This window comes from Schistocerca cancellata, chromosome 8 (genome assembly GCF_023864275.1).
Source record: "Schistocerca cancellata isolate TAMUIC-IGC-003103 chromosome 8, iqSchCanc2.1, whole genome shotgun sequence".
Lineage (NCBI taxonomy): Eukaryota > Metazoa > Arthropoda > Insecta > Orthoptera > Acrididae > Schistocerca > Schistocerca cancellata.
In genome coordinates, this window is record NC_064633.1 from 396,377,804 (window position 1) to 396,390,848 (window position 13,045).

At 40.1% G+C, this 13,045-nt stretch overlaps 1 protein-coding gene across 1 annotated transcript in view; it reads left to right on the forward strand.

The window, feature by feature from the left end:
• LOC126095219 (putative inorganic phosphate cotransporter) overlaps positions 1-13,045 on the forward strand; it is a 98,409-nt gene that overhangs the window by 30,770 nt on the left and 54,594 nt on the right. Inside the window, exon 4 of the mRNA XM_049909958.1 lies at positions 1,574-1,661. Within this exon, the coding sequence (XP_049765915.1) occupies positions 1,574-1,661 (88 nt within the window). The remainder of the gene's footprint in view (positions 1-1,573; positions 1,662-13,045) is intronic.

Sequence of the window (13,045 nt, forward strand, 5' to 3'; positions counted from 1 at the left end):
CCCACCCCCCATCCACACACACACACCCACGCAAGCACGCACGCACGTGCACACACACACACACACACACACACACACACACACACACACACAGCAAAAATCAACCCCGAGAAAGCCCCAAGTTCATTTTATTTTGTATTTTCATTGAATTTCTGCTTGTGCTTTAAAACAAAATTGTAGCTGACATCTTGGGTTGTCGGGTGTTCTGCCGGATATCAGTGTCGTACTTGCACGATATTTCGGTCACGTAGCTCGAGACCTTCATCAGGTGTGACCTGAGACTGCTCCTCGAGTGGACCTGGTCCAGTATTTATGCCTATGGCCTTCCCCCTCCACCAACAGCTGCAGGCGCTTCCTCTGTGGTCTGCGCCCATTCCCTGCGACCTGCTGGAGCGTTGCTGCTTCGTTTTCTGTCCACTGCGGTTCTAGGTGTTCCCTCTGCGGTCCGCGCCCACCAAACCCGCTCCTGGGAGTTTCATCTATGGTCTGGGGTACCAAGCGTTCCCCCTGCGGTCCGCGCCCGCTCACCACGACCTGTTGGAGCGTTGCCGCTTCGTTTTTCGTCCGCTGCGGCTCTGGATGTTCCCTCTGCGGTCTGCGCCCACCAGTCCCACTTCTGGGTGTTCCATCTTTGGTCTGGTGCGCCTGGCAGTCCATCAGGGGCTCGTTTACCATCTCCATGTCTCTGGTTCTTCTGTTTGTGTAGTGTTGCAGTTGGCCCCGTTGCTCCTTTAACAATTCCAGAGCCGGATCCCAGGCTCTGCTTAGCTGGTACCCTGTGTCACGATTCATAAGATCGTCAGCCATTATAATTTCTATCGATTCTCTTATAACACTGTCCCAAAATCTGGGTGTTTGTGCTAGATGGCTGACGATCTTATGAATTGTGACACAGGGTACCAGCTAAGCAGAGCCTGGGATCCGGCTCTGGAATTGTTAAAGGAGCAACGGGGCCAACTGCAACACTACACAAACAGAAGAACCAGAGACATGGAGATGGTAAACGAGCCCCTGATGGACTGCCAGGTGCACCAGACCAAAGATGGAACACCCAGAAGTGGGACTGGTGGGCGCGGACCGCAGAGGGAACATCCAGAGCCGCAGCGGACGAAAAACGGAGCGGCAACGCTCCAACAGGTCGTGGTGAGCGGGCGCGGACCGCAGGGGGAACGCTTGGTACCCCAGACCATAGATGAAACTCCCAGGAGCGGGTTTGGTGGGCGCGGACCGCAGAGGGAACACCTAGAACTGCAGCGGACGGAAAACGGAGCAGCAACGCTCCAGCAGGTCGCAGGGAATGAGCGCGGACCACAGAGGAAGCGCCTGCAGCCGTTGGTGGAGGGGGAAGGCCATAGGCATAAATTCTGGACCAGGTCCACTCGAGGAGCAGTCTCAGGTCGCACCTGATGAAGGTCTCGAGCTACGTGACCGAAATATCGTGCAAGTACGACGCTGATATCCGGCAGAACACCCGACAACCCAAGATGTCATTAGATCGCCGGGAAAGCCTGAAGAGTTACATCAAAACTGTAGCTATTTTAATGCATTAATGTAATTTTGTTTTATATTTCAGGGCATTATTACACCATCCATGCACGTAATTTTTGGTAGATGGTTTCCCGAAAATGAACGTCAGAGACTGAGTGGATTTATTTTTTCAGGTACGATAATGTATCACACTATAACTTAATAGCTTCTATTAGATTGGTATCCTATGAAGACTCTGTCAGCATCTACGATTATACAGTGCAAATAATTTTATGAAGTATATTAGAATGTACTTCTTTTCTATCAAATGTCATGAGATACCATAATTACAACCATGTGTTTCCACAAAGAGTGGTTGGTTCTACATGTGTATGAAAGATATAATAATCAGAATACAAATTTTGTTTTTGTTAGGAAATGATAAATTTGTTGAACTTTTTGAAGTTTTTTGTTAAACAAAACGTATATTTTTTATCGTCTTCCAGGTGAGGTTATTATCACTTGTATGACATTCTTCAGTGTGTCTGATTAATTTTTAATAGGTTGTAACATGTAATAAACAGTTGATAAAAATGCTACACCCATTATCCACATCTAAAGTCTACCACACAGACCCTAGCCATTTTAAGAGTCTGTCATTTCACAAAAGGAAGTCACTGGGGATCCTTAATAATACTTAAAATTAATAAAACACAAATTAACAATTATGAAAAGATAGATGCCATTCACCATAAACATGACATACTGAGTTTCAGACAGGCACAATGAAAAGACTGTTACACAGTGAGCTTTTGGTCAAAGTCTTCTTCAGAAAAGAAAATAAAACACAGAAATTCACACAAGCAAACACATTTCATGCACACGATAGTCTGTCTAGAGCAACTGGAGGTATCAGCCATGCATGCATGAGGTCCACGTGCTTGTGTGAATGTGTGTTTTCCTTTCTTTTTTGAAGAAGGCTTTGACCAAAAGTTTAGTTTGTAACAGTCTTTTTGTTGTGCCTGTCTGCAACTCAGCAGTTCATCTTTAAGGTGAGTAGCAAACTACACTTTTTATAATTGTTGATATATCAGCCTGGACTTCCCATTGTATAAAAAACAAGTTAGTAAAAATTAACACGTAAATAACACAATAGTAATACCATAGAAAAATACTCGAAATGTCTTCCCTAGCAGTCCATGAGATGTGCTAATGATGTTATGTACCATTTACTGTGATGGCTAGAGAAAGGCTTAACAATGAAAGTGAAGGGCCTGTGTGTGATTGTGAATAATACTTCTTCATGACTGTCAAATGCTACATCTGCTATTTCCCAAAGACTTTTAAAGTGAGAACAGCTTTGTGTGCATGACTATGTTTTGTGTGTACAGAGCTGGTAAAATTATTTTCTGCACAATATATGTATCTTCCCCACAAATAAGTGACTGAGTAAGTGTTTATATGCTAGATGATTTTTAATTAATGGACATCATCACAACCTTTCATTAAAATAGAGTGTAAAATTTGCCAATGTTCTTCCTCTTCTTCTACCCTAAGGGAACAATTATGGTCAACTTTCTATCCCAAGCAGTACATCAGCTTAATTAATTACATGTTAATTACATTTGAATGAATTTAATCCACAGCAATATGGAGTAGTAATGAGTTTTAAAAAGTGAAAAGACAGATTTCATTCAGAAGAATGAATGGACAGCTCAGTGAACTAAAACACTAAAGAGTGGTTTCAGTTCAAAGAACAAACACTTCGTTCAACTGACAGAAAAATTACGGACTGGGTTCACTTTAAAAGAAAGAATGAGTAATTCAGTCAATATGCAAAACTACAATGGACTGAATTGAATGTTTTCATTCAGTTACTCCCACAAACTGGTTTCAGTCTCAGGAAACGAATGAATAATAATCCAACTGATGTGTAAAACTACAGCTGACTGAATCACTTGTTTGCTTCCACAGACTGGTTTCACTCAAAAGATAGAATAATTCAACTGATTCATAAAAATACAACCAAATCACTGAATTATTTTCCAACAACCAACCAAATTGATTGTTTTCATTCAGTTGTTCCCATCACCACTGAAGGTGAACACCATTTCTGAACTGTTACCACATAATATGCAGATGATCTCGCTCTACTACAGCATGTAGCAACTTCAAGAAATGGGAAGGCAGAGGCTTCCTAATTCTGAATCTGTAGTAATTTAAAGACCTTGGACCACTAATATTTTGTGTGTACCCACTGCCAATATTAGCAATCAAATTATAGTGTGGTCTTCATATATCATCCTCTGATTGCCAGTACCTTTACTTTATAGATGCAAGTCTCATTCAGTAGGACAATAATTTTGAAGATGACATTAGTAACACTATAGGAGTCATATACCATCCCTTTTCTGCTTTATAAATATGTGAAAACATTTTAACAATGGTCATTTACTTTCAGTGAATTGCTGTAGTTATTGATTGATGACCTCATCCTTTCCTGAGTTATGGATAGTGTCTTGGGGAGTTGGATCATTAGGAGTAGGATTAGGATTATTCTTCTTCATGGCGAAGTGATATTTCCAGCAGAGAGTACGAGTGTAGGATTCCTCTTCTAGGAGAGGGTGATTTTGAGAAAGAGGAGAAGGGTCCCGCTGTGACGGAGGATGTATCTTCTAGGATACTGTTCTACACTCGTAATCTCTGCTGGAAATATCACTTCGCCACGAAGAAGAATAATCCTAATCCTACTCATAATAATCCAACTCCCCAAGACACTATCCAAATTGAACCCTGCCTGGAACAGTTCCGTCCACCATCACAGTGGGACCCACCTCCTCTTCCTCAAAACCACCCTCTCCATACCTTCCAGGAATTTCTCACTTCCAGCCTTGCCTCTCAGTCCTTCTTGAAAAACCTTAATCCTACTCCCAACATCACCACTGCCGAAGCCCAGGCTATCGGTGATCTGAAGGCTGACCGATCCATCGTCATTCTTCTGGCGGACAAGGGTTCCACGACCGTGGTACTTGATCGTCGGGAGTATGTGGCTGAGGGACTGCGTCAGCTTTCAGACAACACTACATACAAAATTTGCCAAGGTAATCCCATTCCTGATGTCCATGCGGAGCTTCAAGGAATCCTCAGAACCTTAGGCCCCCTACAAAACCTTTCACCTGACTCCATCAACCTCCTGACCCCACTGACACCCTGCACCCCTACCTTCTACCTACTTCCTAAAATTCACAAACCCAATCATCCCGGCTGCCCCATTGTAGCTGGTTACCAAGCCCCCACAGGATGTATCTCTGCCTACGTAGATCAACACCTTCAACCCATTACATGCAGTCTCCCATCCTTCATCAAAGATACCAACCACTTTCTCGAACGCCTGGAATTATTACCCAATCTGTTACCCCCAGAAACCATCCATGTAATCATTGATGCCACTTCCTTATACACAAATATTCCGCACATCCAGGGCCTCGCTGCAATGGAGCACTTCCTTTCACACTGATCACCTGCCACTCTACCTAAAACCTCTTTCCTCATTACCTTAGCCAGCTTCATCCTGACTCACAACTTCTTCACTTTCGAAGGCCAGACATACCAGCAATTAAAGCGAACAGCCATGGGTACAAGGATGGCCCCCTCGTACGCCAACCTATTTATGGGTCGCTTAGAGGAAGCCTTCTTCGTTACCCAGGCCTGCCAACCCAAAGTTTGGCACAGATGTACTGATGGCATCTTCATGATCTGGACTCACAGTGAAGAAGAACTCCAGAATTTCCTCTCCAACCTCAACTCCTTTGATTCCATCAGATTCACCTGGTCCTACTCCAAATCCCATGCCACTTTCCTTGACATTAACCTCCATCTGTCCAATGGCCATTTTCACACATCCATCCACATCAAACCTACCAAGAAGCAACAGTACCTCCATTGTGACAGCTGCCACCCATTGCATATCAAACGGTCCCTTCCCTACAGCCTAGGTCTCCGTGCCAAATGAATCTGCTCCAGTCCGGAATCTCTGAACCATTACACCAACAACCTAAAAATAGCTTTCGCATCCCGCAACTACCCTCCTGACCTGGTACAGAAGCAAATAACCAGGGCCACTTCCTCATCCCCTCAAACCCAGAACATCCCACAGAAGAACCACAAAAGTGCCCCACTTATGACAGGATGCTTTCCAGGACTGGATCAGACTCTGAATGTGGCTCTCCAGCGGGGATACGACTTCCTCAAAACCTGCCCTGAAATGAGATCCATCCTTCACGAAATCCTCCCCACTCCACCAAGAGTGTCTTTCCGCCATCCACCTAACCTTCGTAACCTCTTGGTTCAACCCTATGAAATCCCCAAACCACTGTCCCTACCCTCTGGCTCCTACCCTTGTAACCACCCCCGGTGTAAAACCTGCCCCATGCACCCTCCCACCACCAACTACTTCAGTCCTGTAACCCGGAAGGTGTACACGATCAAAGGCAGAGCCACATGTGAAAGCACCCACATGATTTACCAACTGACCTGCCTACACTGTGAAGCTTTCTATGTGGGAATGACCAGCAACAAACTGTCCATTCGCATGAATGGACACAGGCAGACAGTGTTTGTTGGTAATGAGGATCACCCTGTGGCTAAACATTCCTTGGTGCACGGCCAGCACATCTTGGCACAGTGTTACACCGTCCAGGTTATCTGGATACTTCCCACTAACACCAACCTATCAGAACTCTGGAGATGGGAACTTGCCCTTCAATATTACCTCTCTTCCCGTTACTCACCAGGCCTCAACCTCCGCTAATTTCAAGTTGCCGCTGCTCATACCTCACCCGTCATTCAACAACTTCTTTGCCCCTGTACTTCCACTTTGACTGACATCTCTGCCCAAACTCTTTGCCTTTACATATGTCTGCTTGTGTCTGTATATGTGCGGATGGATACGTGTGTGTGCGCGAGTGTATAGCTGTCCTCTTTTCCCCCTAAGGTAAGTCTTTCCACTCCCAGGATTGGAATGACTCCTTACCCTCTCCCTTAAAACCCACATCCTTTCATCTTTCCCTCTCCTTCCCTCTTTCCTGATGAAGAAACCATGGGTTGTGAAAGCTTGAATTTTGTGTGTTTGTTTGTGTTTGTTTGTGTGTCTATCAACATACCAAAGCTTTCGTTTGGTAAGTTACATCATCTTTGTTTTTAGATATAAATAAAATGTTATTAATAAATAAAATTTTGTGTCAAATGAACAGTGATAGACGTCATTCCAATACAAGATAAAAATAATTTATACATGTAGGCCTACTCTATACCTTTGTGTAGATAACAAAATGGTGTTCTTTATTCTAGTTTCAATAAACCACTTACTGACCTTAACAAATTGGAAGTCTTACAAAATAAACTGTAAATCATGAATTACTAGTCATTCAATGAATGATTAATCTACTGGGATTCTTGCGAGTTCCTGTTAGCAATTTAGAAAACAAAACTCACTGTAATTAATTCTCCCTTGTTGTAAGGTAAATGAAATGACACAGTTTCATAGACTTTACTAGTCTCATACAGACTTTATGTATATAGACTGATGTGGCGAGTGAAAATTTGTACCAAGGCTGGGAATTGCACCCATGTCTCCTGCCTACTACTTGGATTGAGAAGGGAGGCATGCTAGGGTAAGTCCTGCAGCTGTGTGATCTGCTCTGCCAAGGTGACTTAGTGGTTAATGCACCTGGGCTCCATTTCCGGCCTTGGTACAAATTTTCAGTTGCCATTTCAGTCTATCTACACAAAATTATTGTAACAGATGTTGTGATAGATAAAGAGCAGAGTCTCTAAAGTTAACAATTTTCTACTAATTACATAACATGTGACTTGAAATATGAATACTGTATGGTAATTCCATTAGTCAGTAACATAAATATCTTATCATTAATCATGGTGGTTGTTCCAGTCCACTGTAAATGTGTTTATTGAAGGTGCACATCTAAGCTAATGTGTACAGTAATGCAATCCTGATAAATCAAGGTCTGTTCAAAGAATTCTGGAACATTCGTAATTTCATACCATTGATGTGTTGGAAAAAACACAGTTGGAATCCCCACATATGCCTGTGTTTAGTGTGTAACTGCCAGAAATTTCACTGTTGTATGTCCATTATTTATTGCTCAGTGCTATATTGAGTAGAACATTGAGTTGCACATTTTGCGAATTTCAAGATGGCTGAGTTAGAGGAGCAATGCATTTGCATTAAATTTCACATAAAACTCAAAGAAATCTTTATAGAGTCATACCAAATGATGCAGTAACCTACAATGGTGAGTGCTTAAGCTGTACTTGGTGTTTCAAAAATGGTTGGACAGAATTTAAAGATGACCCTTATTCAGGATGCCCTTTGACGTCTACCAATGATGATCATGTCAGGAATGTTAATGAAATTGTGCATGCCAATCTAAGACTGACAGTCCAGGACATTGCAAAAGAATGTAACATTTCAGTTGGATTATGTCATGAAGTCCTCCACAGTGTCTCAGGATGCATCATGTAGCCGCGAAGTTCATACCATGGCTCATGAGTCAAGACCAGAAAGACCTTTTCCTTGCAGCCTGTGAAGAACTCTTGGATTGGACAAATGAGAATGAGTTGTTACTTAAGAGAATCATAACTCATGATGAAACATGGGTCTATGGTCATTATGTTGAGACCATGGTTCAGCTTTCACAATTGGTTGGAAAAGGTTCTCCAAGAACAAAAAAGTTTGTCAGGTGAGGTCAAATATCAACACACCTGCACATTCATCTCTGTTGGTGCATGACTATTGCACAAAAAATGAAATCACTGTGTTCCCTCATCCTCTGCACTCTCCAGACCTGCTCCATACAGAGCTTTTATATTTCCAGAGTTGAAACCCTGTTGAAAGGCAGAAGATTTGCAATGATAGGTGAGGTAAAAGAAAATTCACAAATGGTTCATTGTGCTGTCCAGCAAGAGGTGTATCAGAACTGCTTCTGGAAGTGGAAACAGCATTGGGAGCAGTGTATCAATTGTGGAGGAGAGTATTTCAAAGGAAACCATGCACAATAAGTAAAATGTAAGTGTAGAAAAATGTTGTGTTCAAAGTTCTAGAATTTTTTGGACAGGCCTTGTAACTGTACTCCTAAGTTATCACATAAGCAAAATGTCAAATGTAAAATGATTTATGAAGTGTGAACGAATGGCAACACATATAATATTTTACTGCCTCCAATGCCAGGCAATGTATAAGATGTTTGAGTGAATTATGAAGCACTTTTAAAGTAATAGGGTGAGAATGGTAAGGGGAAGGAAAGAGAGAGAGAGAGAGAGAGAGAGAGAGAGAGAGAGAGAGAGAGAGAGAGAGAGAGAGAGAGAGCACTATTGTAAACTACAGTTCTGTACTGTGCCATAAGGAACAGAAATAATAAATGTCAGTGTGCTTACAATATTAAAAAACATACATTCTATACTTACTGAAATGGTAGTCAATGGGCATCATAATTTATAGGCAATTTTCTGAACAGACGTCATATATTAACGTGTTTACAATTACCTTTTCATCCCGCCACAAACAGCAAGTCTATGCATCTAATCAAATAGATTTTCGGTTATCTACCACTTCTGTTGTCATATTTACTTAATACACTGTTTTTTAATTACAAGCAGATGGTTGTCAATGTATTGAAGTATTGGTGGTGTCATTCATGACTTATATTGCTTCTCTTAGTATAAAGGGCTTTAGATTAAAGTTAGCTGTATAAACAGCATAAACAGCTATTGGTTAAGAATTTTCAGCAGTCAGCAGATATTATAACTCTACCAAATTTTAACTCAGTCAATGTGAAATGTCAGCTATCTTTATTGCATCAAAATATTCGAGGACTGAGAAATAAAATTAATGAATTAACTATCTGCATAGATGAATTAGAGTCTTCAAACCCAGCTGACATAATATGTCTCTCTGAACATCATGTGACCACTGGTATAGAACTTTTAAGTGTTACAGGGTTTAGGTTAGCATCTCACTTTTGTAGATCAGAAATGGAGAAAGGAGGAGTTGCCACATTCATTAGCACTCCGTCTTCAGGCCACAAGTGGCCCATCGGGACCATCCGACCACCGTGTCATCCTCAGGTGAGGATGCGGATAGGAGGGGCGTGTGGTCAGCACACCACACTCCCGGTCGTTATGATGGTTTTCTGTGACTGGAGCCGCTACTATTCGGTCGAGTAGCTCCTCAATTGGCATCACGAGGCTGAGTGCACCCCTACATTCATTAGGAACTGTCATAAATTTAAGAACATAGACATTCATAAATTTTGCCTAGAACAGCATATGGAAACGTGCAACAGAATTAGAATTTCACAAAAAATCCTTCATAATATTAAGTGTATACTGAGCACCTGCAGGTAACTTTAATCTGTTTGTAAACCACCTTGAAGCTTTACTGGCCCATTTAACAACCAAAAACAAAGAAATAGTGGTTGCTGGTGATTTCAATGTAGATTTCCTTAAAGACTCTCCCAATAAGAACTTATTTGAGCTAGTAACACTATCATTCAACTTAATTCCCACTGTAAAGTTCCCCACTAGGGTAGCCACTTGCTCACAAACAGCCATTGATAATATCTTTATAGAAAAGTCCAATGAACAAAATTATATTACAAAACCAATAGTCAATGACCTCTTAGACCATAACATGCAGTTCCTTCTGTTAAATGTTAATACTGAACAGGATATAAAATCTGTTAAATCTGAGCTCAAGAAGGTAATCAGTAAGCCAAAAATTGATTATTTTAGGACACTCCTCAGAGACATTCACTGGACTGATATTTACAGTGCTCATGGCATGAATGAAAAATATAACACTTTTGCTAATAAAGTGCTTACCTTATTCGAACACTGTTTTCCCCCAAAACTTACCAAGGTTAGAGCAAAGTCTACAAAAAGCCATTGATTACTCGAGGGATAGGGGTATCTTGTAAAACAAAAAGAAAACTGTATCTGTCAATCCGAAACAGTTCTGATGCTGATGCTATAGCACATTACAAAAAATACTGCAAAATATTAAAGACTGTAATATGGATGTCAAAGCAAATATATTACAAGGAAAAGATAGTCATATCAGATAACAAAATAAAGACAATATGGGATATAGTGAAGGAGGAGACCGGTAGAACCAGACATGAAGAGGAACAAATAGCATTAAGAGTAAATGATACATTGGTGACAGATGTGTATAGTGTTGCAGAACTTTTTAATAAACATTTTATAACTGTTACCGAAAAGATGGGGCTGTCAGGTTTGGTAGATGCTGCTATGGAATACCTCAGACCAGAAATTTCAAGCAACTTTCATAATATGAATTTGACCCTCACTACCCCAACAGAAATAATGTCCATCATAAAATCTTTAAAATCAAAAACATCTAGTGGGTATGATGAAATATCAACAAAGTTAATTAAAGAATGTGATTCTGAACTAAGTAACATATTAAGCTATCTGTGTAACCAGTCATTTATCAGTGGAATATTTCATGAATGGCTGAAATATGCTGAAGTTAAGCCACTGTTTAAGAAGGGAGATAAAGAAATAGCATCAAATTTCCATCCAATTTCACTGTTGCCAGCATTCTCAAAAATTTTCGAAAAAGTAATATACAGTCAGCTTTATAACCATCTTATCTCAAATAACATACTGTCAAAGTCACAGTTTGGATTTCTAAAAGGTTCTGATATTGAGAAGGCTATCTACACTTACAGTGAAAATGTGCTTAATTCATTAGACAAAAAATTGCAGGCAACTGGTATGTTTTGTGATCTGTCAAAGGCATTTGACTGTGTAAATCACAATATCCTTTTAAGTAAATTAGAGTATTATAGTGTAACAGGAAATGCTGCAAAATGGTTCAAATCTTATATCTCTGGCAGGAAACAAAGGGTGTCATGAGGAAAGAGACATGTATCAAGCTATGAGGCATCATCCAACTGGGAACTAATTACATATGGCGTCCCACAAGGTTCCATTTTAGGGCCCTTACTTTTTCTTGTGTATATCAATGACATTTCATCAGTAACATTACCAGATGCCAAGTTCGTTTTGTTTGCTGATGATACAAACATTGCAATAAATAGCAAATCAAGCATAGTCTTAGAAATATCAGCTAATAAAATATTTGTGGACATTAATCACTGATTCCTAGCCAATTCTTTGTCACTAAACTTTGAAAAAACACACTACATGCAGTTCAGAACTTGTAAGGGGTGTCCCACGAGTATATGTCTAACATACGATGACAAGAAGATAGAAGAAGTGAACAGTGTTAAATTCTTGGGATTACAGCTTGATAATAAATTCAACTGGGAGGAGCACACCACAGAATGCTGAAGCATCTTAACAAATCTCTGTTTGCAATGCGAATTTTGTCAGACATAGGGGATATAAAAATGAAAAAGCTGGCATACTATGCTTACTTTCATTCCATAATGTCATATGGGATTATTTTTTGGGGTAATTCACCAAGCCAAGCTAAAGTTTTCCAGGCACAAAAACGTGCAGTAAGAGTTATATGTGGTGTGAACTCTGGAACTTCCTGCAGAAGCCTGTTTAGGGAACTAGGGATACTAACTACTGCTCGTCAATATATTTATTCCTTAATGAAATTTGTCATTAAAAATATATCACTTTTTCAAACCAACAGCTCAATTCATGGAATCAATACTAGAAATAAGATTAATCTTCACAAGGATTTAAAGTCACTTAGTCTTGTACAAAAAGGTGTGCATTATTCAGGAACAGACATTTTCAATAACTTGTCAGCGGCCATAAAAAGCTTAACAACCAATGAAATTCAGTTTAAGAGAAGCCTAAAGGATTTATTGGTGGCCAACTCCTTCTACTCCATTGATGAATTTCTCAGTAAAACCAACTGATTTGTGTATATATATAAGTACAATATAACTTCTGCACAATTTCAATGCAGTAATGTGTTCATTGTAAATGTGTGTGTGTGTGTGTGTGTGTGTGTGTGTGTGTGTGTGTGTAAGTACAATCTAACTTCTGCACCATTTCAGTGCAGTAATGTGTTCATTGTAAATAAGTATTATAGTAGTTGTATTACATGTTTATTACCTTATAAATAAATAAAAAACTTTTTTATTTTAAATTCAGTGCATTAGTATTTGTAAAATGACTTTCATATAGTGTTCATTAAAAAATGACGATCATTCCACTTGGGACCTGTGGAATGGTACATTAGCTTATTTGTTTTAGTTGTAAATATTTGTCATGTATTGTTGTTTTTCTGACATGTTCCACATCCTGGAGGACCTCCTCACTACGGATCAATTGGAATGAAAGTAAATCTAATCTAATCTAATGTGTCACACAAAATTGATCCAATTCAGAAGCATTTACTTTGTTCAGGTAATCTGCTACATTAGCATCTGATTTCATGATATTTATTTCAAAAGCCATTCAGGTAAATAATTCCAGTCAACATTCTATCATAGTTCCTGCCACTAATTACTTTCTTTAAATAGTACTGGTAGTTTTTTCCCATCCACTT